The sequence below is a fragment of the Prionailurus viverrinus genome, chromosome E1 (genome assembly GCF_022837055.1).
Source record: "Prionailurus viverrinus isolate Anna chromosome E1, UM_Priviv_1.0, whole genome shotgun sequence".
NCBI classification, from domain to species: domain Eukaryota; kingdom Metazoa; phylum Chordata; class Mammalia; order Carnivora; family Felidae; genus Prionailurus; species Prionailurus viverrinus.
The window spans coordinates 52,192,402-52,205,987 of record NC_062574.1 but is presented as its reverse complement, the minus strand read 5'-3'; the positions used below and the strand labels follow the sequence as shown (position 1 = coordinate 52,205,987).

The following is a 13,586-nucleotide window of genomic DNA, read 5'->3' as shown; positions in this document are numbered from 1 at the left end:
GAATGGGAGCCAGGAAGCCAAGGGGCAGGAATAAAGCAAAGTCTACTGCACTGCACATGGCCGTGGGGAGAGGCCAGAGAAGGGCGAGCCCCACGTCCAGCATCTGTGGCGTCCTTGGTCTGTGGGCCACCGCAGGAGGATGATTTGTTCCTGCTCCTCGTCCCCAAACCTAAGTTCCTACCCTCCAGACATTCCATGAGCCCTTGGTGCCCATGACCTCAGTCTACATTGGTCCCTCGGGGATGGCCACCACGCATGCCCAAGTAATAACCATCATATATCACATGCTCCCTAGCTTCTGCTGGTCCTGCCTCATTTCCTGTTCCCTCGACCCTGGGAGGCACGTGCTGTTCTTATCTCCACTTTACAGGTGAGAAACCTGGCAATCCGAGACCCAGCCCCAGGCGGGGGGTGGGGGGGTGGGGAGAGCAGGTGCTGGGGTCTGATGCTCCGTCCCCCACCATGTGGGGCCCCTGGACGTCCATCTAGTGAGCAAGCTGGGGGGTGCACATCACATGTCCTGGGAGAATGTCCCACCTGGACACTCAGTCTACCTGGAGCACATCCTCAGTCACGTGGTGTCCTACGTCCAGCCTGGTGACCACCATGGGTCACACCCCTTGGAGCTATAGGGTTTGTTTGTTTTTCCCAGGTAAAATTCACATAACCTAAAACCAATCACTTTAAAGTATACAATTCCGCGGCATTGAGTTCACGCACAGGTGCAATTGCCACCTCGACCGATTCCAGAATATTTTCGTCACTCGTCCCCTCTTCCTCCACGTGCCCTGGCAACCAGCAGTCTGCTTTCTGGCTCTGTGGATTCGCCCATTCTGGCTATCTCACACGAACGGAATCATAAAATATGTGGCCTTTTGTATCTGGCTTCTCTCACTCGGCTTCACGTTTCTAAGATTCACTCATTACGAAGCGCGTGTCGATGCTTCCTTTTTATGTCTGAATGGTATAGACCACGTTTTGTCCATCCGTTCCCTCGTGGATGGACGTCCGGGTTTTCCACCTTTCGACGACTGTACGTAGTACTGGTGCCACGGACGGTGCCATACAGGCTTTTGTTGGGACACCTGCTTTCAATTGTTTAGAGAATATACCTGGGCATGGGATGGCTAGATCACTCGATAATTCCGTTTAACCTACCGAGGAGCCACCAAACTGTCTCCCGCAGTGGCTGCCCCATTTGACGTTCCCGCCAGCGGCGCACACACGTCCTCCATGCGTCCCCGGCCAATGCCTGTCCTTTCCCTTGTTTCTGACCGCGGCCCATCCTCCTGGCTGCAAGATGGTATCTGACCCGTCGCTGCTCAGCCGAGGGGCTGCCCTCCTCCGTGGCCTCGGGGCTGGGTGCGTCTGCCCGGAAGAGGAGGCCCAGCGCTGGGCAGCCTGAAGTGCCGGCTGTCCTGGGAGGACCCGGCAGAGTGCAGGAGTTGCAATCTCTGAGTGCGGGAGTCTGGGGCGCAGAAGGTACAGCTGGCCCCTCGGGGGCCGGCAGGGAGAGGACAGAGTCAGTGTGTCACAGCCAACTGCCGCGACAGGTCAGGGTCGCACGGAGCAGGAATGGCGAAGGCGGAGACACAGACAGACAGACAGACGGGCAGGAATGTTCCGGGGAAAGCTTTTCGCTTCTGCTAGTTATGTCGAATAAACCAAAACAAGAACTCATTTTGGTTCAATGTGCAGGCTAAAACGCATTACGGCAAACGCCGGCGAGTACAACGTGCATGCTCTCCCCTTGTCCCGGAATTTCGTTGGCAATCATCGCTGCCGTCCCGGCCGCCCACCGTGCTGAGCACTTTCACGCATGGGCTCCCATAATCCCACAAGAGAAGCTCTGATAGAGGTATGGTCATTACCCCACTTTAAAGAAGAGGAAACGGAGGCATAGAGAGAGGTCACAGGTCCTGCGCTGGATCTCCCAGCCAGGAAACGGCTCAGAGCCGGGTCAGTGTGGAGCGCGACCCAACCCGATGATGCCACCCAGCTGGAAGCCGACCTTCCCCGCCTGGAACTTGGAGCAATAGGCTCCTAGAGGTAGGGGGCTCCCAGGCAGGTTCTCCCCAATACCTAGGTCAGCGGGGGCGGGAAGGTGGAATCCCTCTGGACGGAATCTGTGCGAAGCTACCACCTCTGGCCGGCCAGTCCCAAGCCTTTAAACGGACCCAACCACGTGGGGGTGGGACGGCCAGTGTGGATTTTTGAGCGAACACAGCTCACTCTCAGCACGTCTGTGAGCTTCTCCGAGCCTCAGTCCCCCTCATCTGGAAAATGGGTACACAGCTTCCCTGAAGGTGCCCGTGGGGAGGACCCGTGCTAGTCACACAGCCTGCCCTCTCTTAGCTGAATGACTCCGGCCCAGGCCAACCTCTGGGGCCCCTAAGACTCATCTTAGGCTTTGAGGGTTCCATTACACACCTCACATCCCTCGAGTGCCCGAACACCAGCTCTCAGGGGCCCTGTTTGGTCTTCCTGAGAGCCCAGCCAGAGCTGCCTGCTGTGTGTACAGCTCAGCACTCAGCCTTGGGCCTGGTGAGAAGGACAGAGGGCAGTCGGGCCAGCAGCAATCCAGGGGGGGCTGGGGTGGGGTGGCAGCCTCTAATCTCCTGCCCCAGGAGGGGCTGCAGGTGCCTCCCGGGGGGGGGGGTGAACACAGCCTCCCCGTTGCCCTGAATTAGGAGAGGGACTCAGGAAGCCCCCCCCCCAACCCAGTTCTGGACCCCTGTCCCCAAAGGCAAGGCCTGTTCCCTATCTTTAAAATGGGTGTGATGGCATCCGCTGGACTGTAGATGGGAGGGGAAAGGAGAAAAGGTCTACTAAAGCAGTCCACAGCACTTTGTGGGTGTGGATGGTGAAGAAACGCTTTTTTTTCTCCCCACCCACCCGTAGAAGCCTCCTAAGCAAACACCTGCCCCCCCCCCCACACACACACACCCCGTTTTGATTTCTGAGAAAGAATCTCCTTCTGTCTTCGGTGAGGTGCGCTGGGAAGGTGAGGTGATGGGCCAGACAGACTGGGCTGCGTGGGGGTCACTGAGGGGAGACCGAGCCGGCGGCTCATCGATCCTCGCCCCCTCCCCTCCCCATCTCCCAGTGGCGGCTAGGGCAGGGAAAGGTTCTTGGGGGTCCTCGGCGTGGAGCGCTCAGCCAGGGCTCACGCAGGGAGGATCCAGGACCCCACCCCGAGGCTCGCCGACCTCGGTAAGTGGCAGCGCCCCTTCTGGCCCCACTGCCTCCCAGGGCCGCCCAGAATCCTTCCATCCGGGCGCAGGATCGGGCGACTCCCCCGTGGCGCCGTGCCGGGACGCCCGGTGCCTCCCCGCAGGTCGCCGAGGGCGCCGGGGCCCCGCGCCACACCTGTCCGCTCCTCCTGGAGGCCCCGGCGCCGCTGCTGCCGGCCCCTCGGCGCGGGGCCCTGTGTCCGCCGTCGCTTTGATCCCGGGGGCCCCGCTGGATAAAAGTCCCGGGCGGCTCCGCGCCAGCGCCAGAGGGGGAGCGCAGCCGAGCCGGCGTCCCAGCGGGCTGGCGCAGGGCGAGCGACGCCGAGGAGCCGGGGCCGCGGGGCCGGCCGCGGTGAGCGCGGGGCTCGGGCGCGTTCGGGGCGGGCGGTGGGAGGGGGTGGGGGTGGGGGTGGGGTGCGGGCCGGGGCCCGGGTCGCCCGCCGGCGGCTCCGGGCCTGGGCAGCAGGGTGAGGGGGGACCCCGGCGGCTCAGGTGAGCGCGCCCGCCCTGCGCCCCCAGGCCCGTCGGGCCCGGCCCCTGCGCGGCAGGCGGAGTCCCGGCGCGGAAAAGCCCCGCTCCTGCCCGTGGCGTCTCCCCTCCCCTCGGCCCCCGCCGCCCCTTCCAGCCTCCCCGGGGCGGGGGTGGGGGTGAGGGCGGCGGCGGCGGCGGCGGCGGCGCCGGGCCGGCCGCGGGGGGAATGGAGCTGCCGGGGACCTCGGGGGCCGCGCTGCCCCCCACGGAGCCGGGCCGGGAGCGCCTCCGGCGGCCGCGGCGGGGTAGGCCAGGCCCCTCCGTCAGGCTTGCGGTTTGGGAAGAAAAGGCGATGCCTCCGCCAAGAAAAGAGCGAGCGCGGCCCCCTCCCCCTCCGCCGAGCCGGGCGGCGGCGGCGGCGGCACATCTAACGCGCGGGCACCCGGGCCGCCGCGGCCCCCGCAAACTACGCCCAGGCTCGGCCCCCGCCGCTCATTGGCGCGGGCCGGAGCCAGCGCACCCAGACCCTGCGCTGCCCTCGCCGGCCGCGCGCGGAGCCCGAGCAGCCCAGGCCGACGGCGCCCGGCCCCCCGAGCCTCGACGCCGAGCCGCCCGCGCTTCCTCCGCCGGGCCCAGCGCGGGCAGCCGGTCGGGCGAGCAGGCGCGGCCGGCGCCCCGCGGCCCCGGCGCCCCCGGCCCGGCGCCCCCACCCCCGCCGCCGCCGCCGCCTCAAGGCCGCCCGCTCTCCGCAGGTGGCCGCGGGCCCGAGCGGCGCGGCCATGGGCCGAGGGGTGCGCGTGCTGCTGCTGCTGCTGCTGGGCCTGCTGCACTGGGCCGGGGGCGGCGAGGGCAGGAAGACCTGGCGGCGCCGCGGCCCGCAGCCGCCCCCGCCGCCCTCCCCGCCTCGGGCCGAGGCGGCACCCGCGGCCGGGCAGCCGGTGGAGAGCTTCCCGCTGGACTTCACCGCCGTGGAGGGCAACATGGACAGCTTCATGGCGCAGGTCAAGAGCCTGGCCCAGTCCCTGTACCCCTGCTCGGCTCAGCAGCTCAACGAGGACCTGCGCCTGCACCTCCTGCTCAACACGTCGGTGACCTGCAACGACGGCAGCCCCGCCGGGTAAGGCCTGCGCCCGCCCCGACCGGCGCCCCCTGCAGGCCGCCCCGCGGGGCTCGGCCGCCACCCGCCTCCGTGCCCCCTCGGACGCTCGGAGTCCCGGCGCTGGTCGCCCGCCCCCCTCCTCGGGGTGGGGGGTAAGAGGGCCCCCGTCGGGCTCGCAGAGGAGCTGGCCCTGCGGAGGACCCGGGGCGGGCACCCGCAGCGGGGGTGGGGTGGGGTGGGGTGGGGTGGGGTGGGGGCAGCGCTCGGAGAGCTGGCCTCTGGCCAGGCCGGGCACTGACCCCTCGGCCACCCGTGCCCTGCCCCGCTGCTCGCGTCCTTCGGTCTCTGGGCGGGGAGGTGACCCTGGCTCCAGCCGCAGGAGGCGACGCAGCGGGGCGGGGAGAGTCCTGCGGTACCCCACCCCCACCCCAGCTCCACAACGACCCTGTCTGCCCCCTGCTGCTGCCGGGACTACCTGAGATCCCAGCCAGCCAGAGGGACGGGCAAGGGGCGCAGGTGGGACCGAAGGACCCGGGCTGCGGCATTCACCCCTGTCCAGCCCCGATGTATACGGAAGGAAGGATGTGAGGCTGAGGGTTGAGGAGGGGTCGGGGCCCCCACACCCTCAGCGAAGTCGGCAGCCCGAGGACCGGACGTTAGGTCGGGCCTCGGTGGTACTCGCGCCCTTCCGCGCCTTCCTGGCGGTCCCAGGGCCCCCGCCCCACGTGCACGCTCCTCTAGAGAGGGTGCTTTTCGGTCTCCAAGCACCACTGCGGGTCCCGGGAGATCCCGAGCCCAGCAAGACCGCCCCCACCGCTCCCCGCGCCCCGCCGCCGGCGCCGAGGTTACAGCGGGTCCCGCGCGGGGCGGGCCGTGGGGATTTTCCACGGACCACACAGCCCCTCGAGGCCCTTCCCGCCCCACGAGCGCCACCTCCCGGGACCCGCCACCGCCGGCGGGGCCGCGCGCGCTCCGCGGGGCCTGGCCGCTGGCGCCCCCGTGCGGCTGGCGCGTGCGCCGGGCGACAGGTGGAATGACCCTTTCCTCCCCAGAGCTGGGTCCTCGCGGGCCCCAGCTGACCACCCGCTCCGCCCGTCCCCCTCCCCCTCCTTGCAGCTACTACCTGAAGGAATCCAAGGGCAGTCGGCGGTGGCTCCTTTTTCTGGAAGGTGCGTCCCCGGAGCCGAGGCGGCGAGGAGGGCGGAGGCCCCTGGGCGTGCGGGCCCTGACATGGTGGCTGTGCCCGCAGGTGGCTGGTACTGCTTCAACCGGGAGAACTGCGACTCCCGCTATGACACCATGCGGCGCCTCATGAGCTCCAGAGACTGGCCGCGCACCCGCACAGGTCAGCAAGTCGCCGGTCCCCCCCTCACCCCACCCCCCCACCCGAGCTCCCGCCTGAGGGGTAGGGCAGGGTAGGGTAGGGCTGACAGTTCCAAGTTCCGGAAGAACCCTTGCCCTCCTCACTCCCTAGAGCCCTAGGAAAGCCCCCACCGTGCCCACCCCCCAGTTCTCCCACCCTCCTAAGGTCAGGGGGCACCCACCTATCATCCTTCACTCTGTTCCACAGGTAATCTCTGGAGGCGGGGGGGAGGGGGCTTACTATGGCTGCTTCCACACCCCTCATCCCTAGGTCACAGCAGCCAGTGCTGGGTGGTGGAGGTCGAGGGTCACGTCCAGATGACTAGTCTGGCCTACCTCCCTTGTCGTGGCCAAGTAGGATCCCCCACACCCCACACATTCCCGTAGCTCCCATCCCCACACACCCCTTCCCAACAGAAAGACCCACTGCCTCTGCCCTCCGACACCACAGGCACAGGGATCCTGTCCTCCCAGCCAGAGGAAAACCCCCACTGGTGGAATGCCAACATGGTGTAAGAGGGAGCACAACGGTCCTTCCCTGGGGGGGGGGGGTCCTTCTGGGAGGGGTTCTTCCTTGGCGAGTCCCATGGGGGGTGTTCCTCCCTGGGGAGGGTCTTTCCTGGGGGGGGGGGCCCTTCCTGGGGGCGGGTCCCACCTGGAGGGTCCTTCCTGGGGAGATTCTCCCTGAGGGTTCCTACCTATGAGGGATTCCTGTCCTTGGGTGGGGGGGGGGGTTCTTTCCAGGGGAACCCCATGGGGGGTGTTCCTCCCTGGGGAGGGTCTTTCCTGGGGGGGGGGCCCTTCCTGGGGGCGGGTCCCACCTGGAGGGTCCTTCCTGGGGAGATTCTCCCTGAGGGTTCCTACCTATGAGGGATTCCTGTCCTTGGGTGGGGGGGGGTTCTTTCCAGGGGAATCCCATGGGGGGTGTTCCTCCCTGGGGAGGGTCTTTCCTGGGGGGGGGGGGGTCCTTCTGGGAGGGGTTCTTCCTTGGCGAGTCCCATGGGGGGTGTTCCTCCCTGGGGAGGGTCTTTCCTGGGGGGGGGGGCCCTTCCTGGGGGCGGGTCCCACCTGGAGGGTCCTTCCTGGGGAGATTCTCCCTGAGGGTTCCTACCTATGAGGGATTCCTGTCCTTGGGTGGGGGGGGGTTCTTTCCAGGGGAACCCCATGGGGGGTGTTCCTCCCTGGGGAGGGTCCTTCCTTTTGGGGGGAGTCCTTCCCAGGAGGTCCTGTCCTTGGGAGGATCTTGTCCTCCGAGAGGTTTTTCCCAGGCGGTCCTGTCCTCAGGACCCTTCCTGGGGAGGGGTCCTTCCTGAGGGCCTTGGGCAGCAGAGGACTATGGCAACTCACACCGTCCGTTGTCACAGCTTCGTCCCCTACTGCTCCAGCGATGTCTGGAGCGGGGCTTCGTCCAAGTCTGAGAAGAGTGAGTTCCTTGCTGTAACTTCTGTTCTCTGCCCCGGAGGACACGGCAGGGAGGACAGGGCCCCAGTTTCGTAACTCCCTCTAATCCTCTGACCGTGTGTCCCGGGACGCCTGCCCCAAGCACCCACTGCCTGTTGTCCAGGCCTGGCTTGGCCCCTTCGGAGGTCCTCACTCCTGCGTGTCCCCTGGGGAGGGGCCCCATCCCTCACGCACCTGACAACCTCCCTTCAGTTCACCTCAGCCCCTGACCCTATCCCCCGGGAGGACCTCCAGACCCCCAGCTAGAATTCTTCCTCCTTCCAACCTGGAGCTGGGAGGCCTTGCTCCTGTCCAGGCCCCCCGTTGAAGCCACGGTCCTCCTCCTTGCAGACGAGTACGCCTTCATGGGTGCCCTCATCATCCAGGAGGTGGTCCGAGAGCTCTTGGGCAAAGGGCTGAGCGGGGCCAAGGTGCTGCTGCTGGCAGGGAGCAGGTGGGCCAGGCAGGGCGGGGGCCTGTGTGTGCAGGGGGGGTGGTGGGATTAGAGGGGTGGAGGGCGAGGAGGGGCCGCGCCTTGGGCTCCAGGGAGCTCACGCCTCTCCAGGCCTGGGAGGGCACCTAGGAGGGTCTGTGTTACTGGAGCGTCACAGGGGTTCCGCTCCACAGTGCTGTGTAGCTGGAAGCTGTCCGGAGGATGCTTCTGGACTCTGAGGTTGCTGGATTCCCAAGGCAGGGAAGCCTTGGATGACGGTGGCCTAGGTAGTCGGTTAGGGGCTAGCTGTGGACCGGTGTACCTTCTCCAAGGCCTGGGGTCCCTGCAAGCGGGATCACGCCTGGTGGCTGCACCGCTGCAGGCATGCAGGGCCCCGAGGACATCGGTAGAATACCTGAGGGGGTCTGAGGCCACATGTTTTGTCTTCGTTTTCAGATAAGGAAACCGAGTCAGAGACAGAGGAAGGGAGAGAGGAGGGGGAGGAAGTGGGTGACCTGCCACTTAGCTCAGTGTCGGGAGCTCTGCCAGCCCCTCCTGTGCCTCCGTGACCCCCAAAGGCCTGTGGGTCTTGCACACGAATGTGGAACACGGAGCATGTTGGCAGCTCAGGACGCGTCAGGATCCCGGCCCCTTCTCGGGCCTAGGCTGGGGCAGGGCGGGCTCCGGGGAGGCGAGCGCCCCACCGCGGCCATCCCGCCTCACGTACTGCCTCCTCCCCAGCGCGGGGGGCACGGGGGTGCTGCTGAACGTGGACCGCGTGGCCGAGCAGCTGGAGGAGCTGGGCTACCCGGCCATCCAGGTGCGGGGCCTGGCTGATTCGGGCTGGTTCCTGGACAACAAGCAGTACCGCCGAACCGACTGCGTCGACACCGTCACGTGCGCGCCCACGGAGGCCATACGCCGCGGCATCAGGTGCCAGACCCGGGGGTGCCTCCTGGGCTCGCCGGCTCGGGGGCGGAGGGCCTGGGGCGGGGCTGCGGTGGGGGGGGGAGGGGCTGGGGCGGGGCGGGGTGGGGGGAGGGGCCGGGGCGGGGCGGGGTGGGGCGGGGCTGCCTGACCCCCAGCCCTGGCGCAGGTACTGGAACGGGGTGGTCCCGGAGCGCTGTCGGCACCAGTTCAAGGACGGCGAGGAGTGGAACTGCTTCTTTGGCTACAAAGTCTACCCGACCCTGCGCTGTGAGGGGCCGGCTGCGGGCGGGGCACGCGGGGCAGGGTGGGGAGCAGGGGGTGTGGGTCTAGGCTTCCTCCAGCCTGGAGTCTAGAGCTGGGTGCAGAGACCGCAGGCCACCCACGTGGGGGCGGGGGAACTGAGCCGTCCAGGTTTGCCTGGGACTTGCCTGGTCTCAGCACTGAAAGTGCACTCGCTCCCAGGCCGACCAGGACAGTGGGTCACCCTGTCCACAGTCACAGTTAGGAATGTGCTTGGCAGCTGAATCCTAGTGCTGCCCTCCGTGGGCCTCGGCCGTCCCTCCTCAGTCCCACACTTGAAGGGACACCACCACCAAGTTGTGGTCACAGTGCACACCCTGGGAGCCAGGCCAAGGTTGGTGGGGGAGGTAACAAGGTACTTCTTCAGACAAGCACACCGTGAGGGGGCCGGTAGCCAGCACTCCAAGGGCCTGTGAGCCTGCCGTGGAGCTGGCTGGACCTCAGCGGCCCTTAGCCCGGGGTGGAGGGCAGAGTGTCGAGGCAAGGCCCAGCTGAGCTGTGCCCCCCCAGGCCCCGTGTTCGTGGTGCAGTGGCTGTTTGATGAGGCCCAGCTGACTGTGGACAACGTGCATCTCACGGGACAGCCGGTGCAGGAGGGCCAGTGGCTGTACATCCAGAACCTGGGCCGCGAGCTTCGCAACACGCTCAAGGATGTGCCGTGAGTGTCCTGCCCACCCCACCCCACCCCCGCCCCTCTAGGTAGGCGGTAAACCATTTGACGTAAAGATAGCGGCCTCACAGATGGCAAAACAGGAAGCGGCCTTGCGCGCAGGGGTATTGCCCAGCGCTGAACAGGAATGAGCTTCTGAACCCTGAAAAGACGTGGAGGAAACGTAAACGCACGTAGCCAAGAGAAGGAAGCCAGTCCGAGAAAGGCCACGTAGCGTGTGATTCCAACTCTGTGACATCCCAGAAAAGGCAGAACTGCGGGGTCCGTAAAAAGCTCATTCGGCATCAAGGACGGAGTTGGGAAAAGGGGGAGGGGTGCACAGACACAGAGGATTCCTAGGACAGTGAGACTACTCGGTGTGAGACCGTAACATGGACACACGTCAGCATCCGTTTGTGCAAACCCTTACGATGTCCAGCACGAGAGTGCACCGTGACTCTGGACTCTGGCGGTAGCTGTGTGTCACTGAAGGTTCGTCAGTTGTGACGGACACGCCATCTGGTGGGGGATGCTGATAATGGGGGAGGCTGTAGGTGTGGGGGCAGGGGGGGTGTGAGAAATCTCCATACCTTCCACTCAGTTTTAACGTGAACCTAGAGGGGCGCCTGGGTGGCTCAGTCGGTTAAGCGTCCAACTTCAGCTCAGGTCACGATCTCGCGGTCCATGAGTTCGAGCCCCGCGTCGGGCTCTGTGCTGACAGCTCCCAGCCTGGAGCCTGCTTCCGATTCTGTGTCTCCCTCTCTCTCTGCCCCTCCCCCGTTCATGCTCTGTCTCTCTCTGTCTCAGAAATAAATAAACGTTAGGGGCACCTGGGTGGCGCAGTCGGTGAAGCGTCCGACTTCAGCCAGGTCACGATCTCGCGGTCCGTGAGTTCGAGCCCCGCGTCAGGCTCTGGGCTGATGGCTCGGAGCCTGGAGCCTGTTTCCGATTCTGTGTCTCCCTCTCTCTCTGCCCCTCCCCCGTTCATGCTCTGTCTCTCTCTGTCCCAAAAATAAATAAACGTTGAAAAAAAAAAAAAAGGAAAAAAAGAAATAAATAAACGTTAAAAAAAAAAATTTAATGTGAATCTAGAAATGAAGCCTATTAAACAAACAAACAAACAGCAAAATATTCACCTGTCCGGGTCAGCATCCCACCATGGCCCAGGTGGCCGTGCCTGGAAGGGGTGGACTCTGTGCCGGGTTTGGAGGCAGAAAGAGACAAGGGTTTGTAGGGGAGCCCATGGGTTGGTGGGGACAAGGCCTGGTCCAGAGCAGTAGGTACAGGAAGGAGGTGGGAGCCAGAGACAGGTGCCCAGGGGGGTGGGCTGGAGCGTCAGGACCTGTGGGCACCAGGGTGGGGAAGATGCTGGAGGTGCTCTCTGTGAGCTGACTGTCTGCTCCCCAACAGGGCCAGCTTCGCCCCCGCCTGCCTCTCCCACGAGATCATCATCCGAAGGTCAGTGTCCCCATGCCCCGGATAGATCGCATCCCTGGCTCTCGCTCCAGACGTCCACAGCCCCACCCCCCCACCTGGCCGCCACCTGCCTTCTCTGGCTCTGTATGAAGGGCTTCTGTCTCGGGCTTCCGATGCCGCTTACACAACCAGCTGTGTGGCAAGAATTCAGAGTCAGCCCGCCTCCGGTGGTAGCAATGCCGAGCGAGCCCCACCTGGATTTCTGTCTGCAGCCACTGGACGGACGTCCAGGTGAAGGGGACCTCGCTGCCGCGGGCGCTGCACTGCTGGGACAGAAGCCTGCACGACAACCACAAGGCCGGCAAAGCCCCCCTGAAGGGCTGCCCTGTCCACCTGGTGGACAGCTGCCCCTGGCCCCACTGCAACCCCTCCTGCCCCACCATCCGGGACCAGTTCACGGGGCAGGAGATGAACGTGGCCCAGTTCCTCATGCACATGGGCTTTGACGTGCAGACCGTGGCGCAGCAGCAGGGCCTGGAGCCCAGTAAACTGCTGGGGATGCTGAGCAGCGGCAGCTAGGGGTCCCGCCCCGGGAGCTGGCACTGAGGGCCGGCCGCCGCCACGGGCTCCCCACCCCAGGGCCACCTGCCCGGCCTCTTCTGCCCCTGCTAGGACAGACAGGGCCCTGGCCATCCTCCCAGCAGCCTTCGCTGGAGACCGTGGACCCGCCCTCCAGCCCCAGCCCTGCCTCCCGCCCCGCCCTCGCTGGGGAGCCCGAGGCGCCGGGTTCCAGCCCGCTGGCCCAGCCCCAGCCTCAGCCTCTCCTGGCCTTTTGTATTATTTTATAAAATGACTTTTTTATTACTTTAATTTTTTAAAAAAGGGAAATAAGAAATATATGATTAATGATATTGTTTTGTAACATATTTTTTTTAAATAATGAAAAAAAAAAAGACAACAAAAGAGCCTCCCCCTGCAGGCGTGTTTATTTGAATGGGCACTTTGCCCGTTTCACACCCCCTCCCCCATCCCCAGGGCAGCAGGGATACTGGGGGCGGGGGCCATAGGGAGCCCTGACCTCCGACCCCCTGGTGGGGGGCACGGACCCCACCTCGTGTCCTGTTCGTCCACTCAGCAAATACCAGTCACGGGCACAGCACACGTGAGACTCCAACATGGCGATCACAGCTCCCATGTCTCTGTTTTCCCGTCTGGGGACGTTCACACGGCGCGCACCGAGGCCACTCAGAGTGCTTGGTGGGGCACCTGCCCCTTCGGCAACACACCACCCCCAGCAATCTCATTTCCAAACTGTCTCACCCTGGAAAAACACTCCTTATCCAGCTAAAGCGTTCTTAAAAGCTTGCACTGCTTTATTGGTTCTTATGAGGTCACTCGTGCACACGCCAAGATGCAGATTCCCCGGGCGGAACCCGCTGGGCCCAGCCCCCACCCTGCCTCCCAGAACACAGGGGTAGTCTTCCCGTGGGTCGTCCCGGGGACCCTGCACCCCAGCAAACGCACGCACGCACACCCTCTGTTGTGGCCTCTGTTTTCACCACGCACCGTGTCTGAGGCCCACAGAGCTGTGAGTGGTGTTCCTGTCGCCTGGGGCTGGACGACAGACATCACCTCCTGCGGGGGCGGGGGGAGGGGGTGCAAAGAGCCCGGAGGGCTTACTGAGGGGAGCTGGGCACTCCCTGCTTCAGGCACCCCAGCATACCTGCATGGTGACAACCCCCCCCTCACCGCCCCAGCTGCCCTGAAGTATTACAAGCCCCAAGTGACAGATGAAGGAATTGAGGCCCGGAGAGGCCACCCCTGTGACAGAGGGAGGATCCCTGCTAGGCAGCATGGGCTCCACACCCACCACACACATGTCAGGAGCCCAGACCTGTTCCCAGGAGAATCTCAGAGGCCCGGCACCCTCTGGCCCAGCAAGGTCGGGGGCCGTGCCCCGGGGTCTGGCTAGCTCTGCCAACGCATCAGGGCCACCGTGGGGCGGAGAGGGATCGGGGCAGAACCCAAGGGCCTGTGTCATCTGCCGAGCAGCGCCGCGGCCCCTCCCAGCCCACCTTGGGCCTGCTCATCACCAATGTTGGCTTCCCCAGGTGGCGCCGAGCGGCCCACCTGGGGTCTCCAGAGACCGCGGCCCCATGGTCTTCTGTGGGAACCCATGCGGTCCCAAGGGCAAAGGAGACAGTGAGCTCAGGGATGAGGTGGGCAAGGGCTGTAGACGGAAGAAGGGGAATC

At 65.1% G+C, this 13,586-nt stretch overlaps 1 protein-coding gene across 1 annotated transcript; it reads left to right on the top strand.

Annotated features, from left to right (window-relative positions):
* The first annotated feature begins 3,532 nt into the window (after nucleotides 1-3,532).
* Nucleotides 3,533-12,245, top strand: NOTUM (notum, palmitoleoyl-protein carboxylesterase). Its single transcript, XM_047834109.1, has 12 exons — nucleotides 3,533-3,585; nucleotides 4,457-4,821; nucleotides 5,920-5,972; nucleotides 6,053-6,148; nucleotides 6,617-6,677; nucleotides 7,530-7,588; nucleotides 7,957-8,059; nucleotides 8,780-8,971; nucleotides 9,135-9,235; nucleotides 9,779-9,926; nucleotides 11,328-11,375; nucleotides 11,606-12,245. Exons 2-12 carry the CDS (start codon nucleotides 4,484-4,486, stop codon nucleotides 11,910-11,912), a joined length of 1,506 nt encoding a protein of 501 aa, XP_047690065.1. The 5' UTR covers nucleotides 3,533-3,585; nucleotides 4,457-4,483; the 3' UTR covers nucleotides 11,913-12,245.
* Nucleotides 12,246-13,586: the final 1,341 nt, after the last annotated feature.

Bases quoted from the DNA above. Each gene is read 5' to 3' on its own strand.
- NOTUM (XM_047834109.1), top strand. From the start codon at position 4,484: ATGGGCCGAGGGGTGCGCGTGCTGCTGCTGCTGCTGCTGGGCCTGCTG. The intron at 6,149-6,616 runs GTCAGCAAGTCG...CCGACACCACAG, and splicing joins CTGGCCGCGCACCCGCACAG to GCACAGGGATCCTGTCCTCC. The intron at 8,972-9,134 runs GTGCCAGACCCG...GCCCTGGCGCAG, and splicing joins GCCATACGCCGCGGCATCAG to GTACTGGAACGGGGTGGTCC.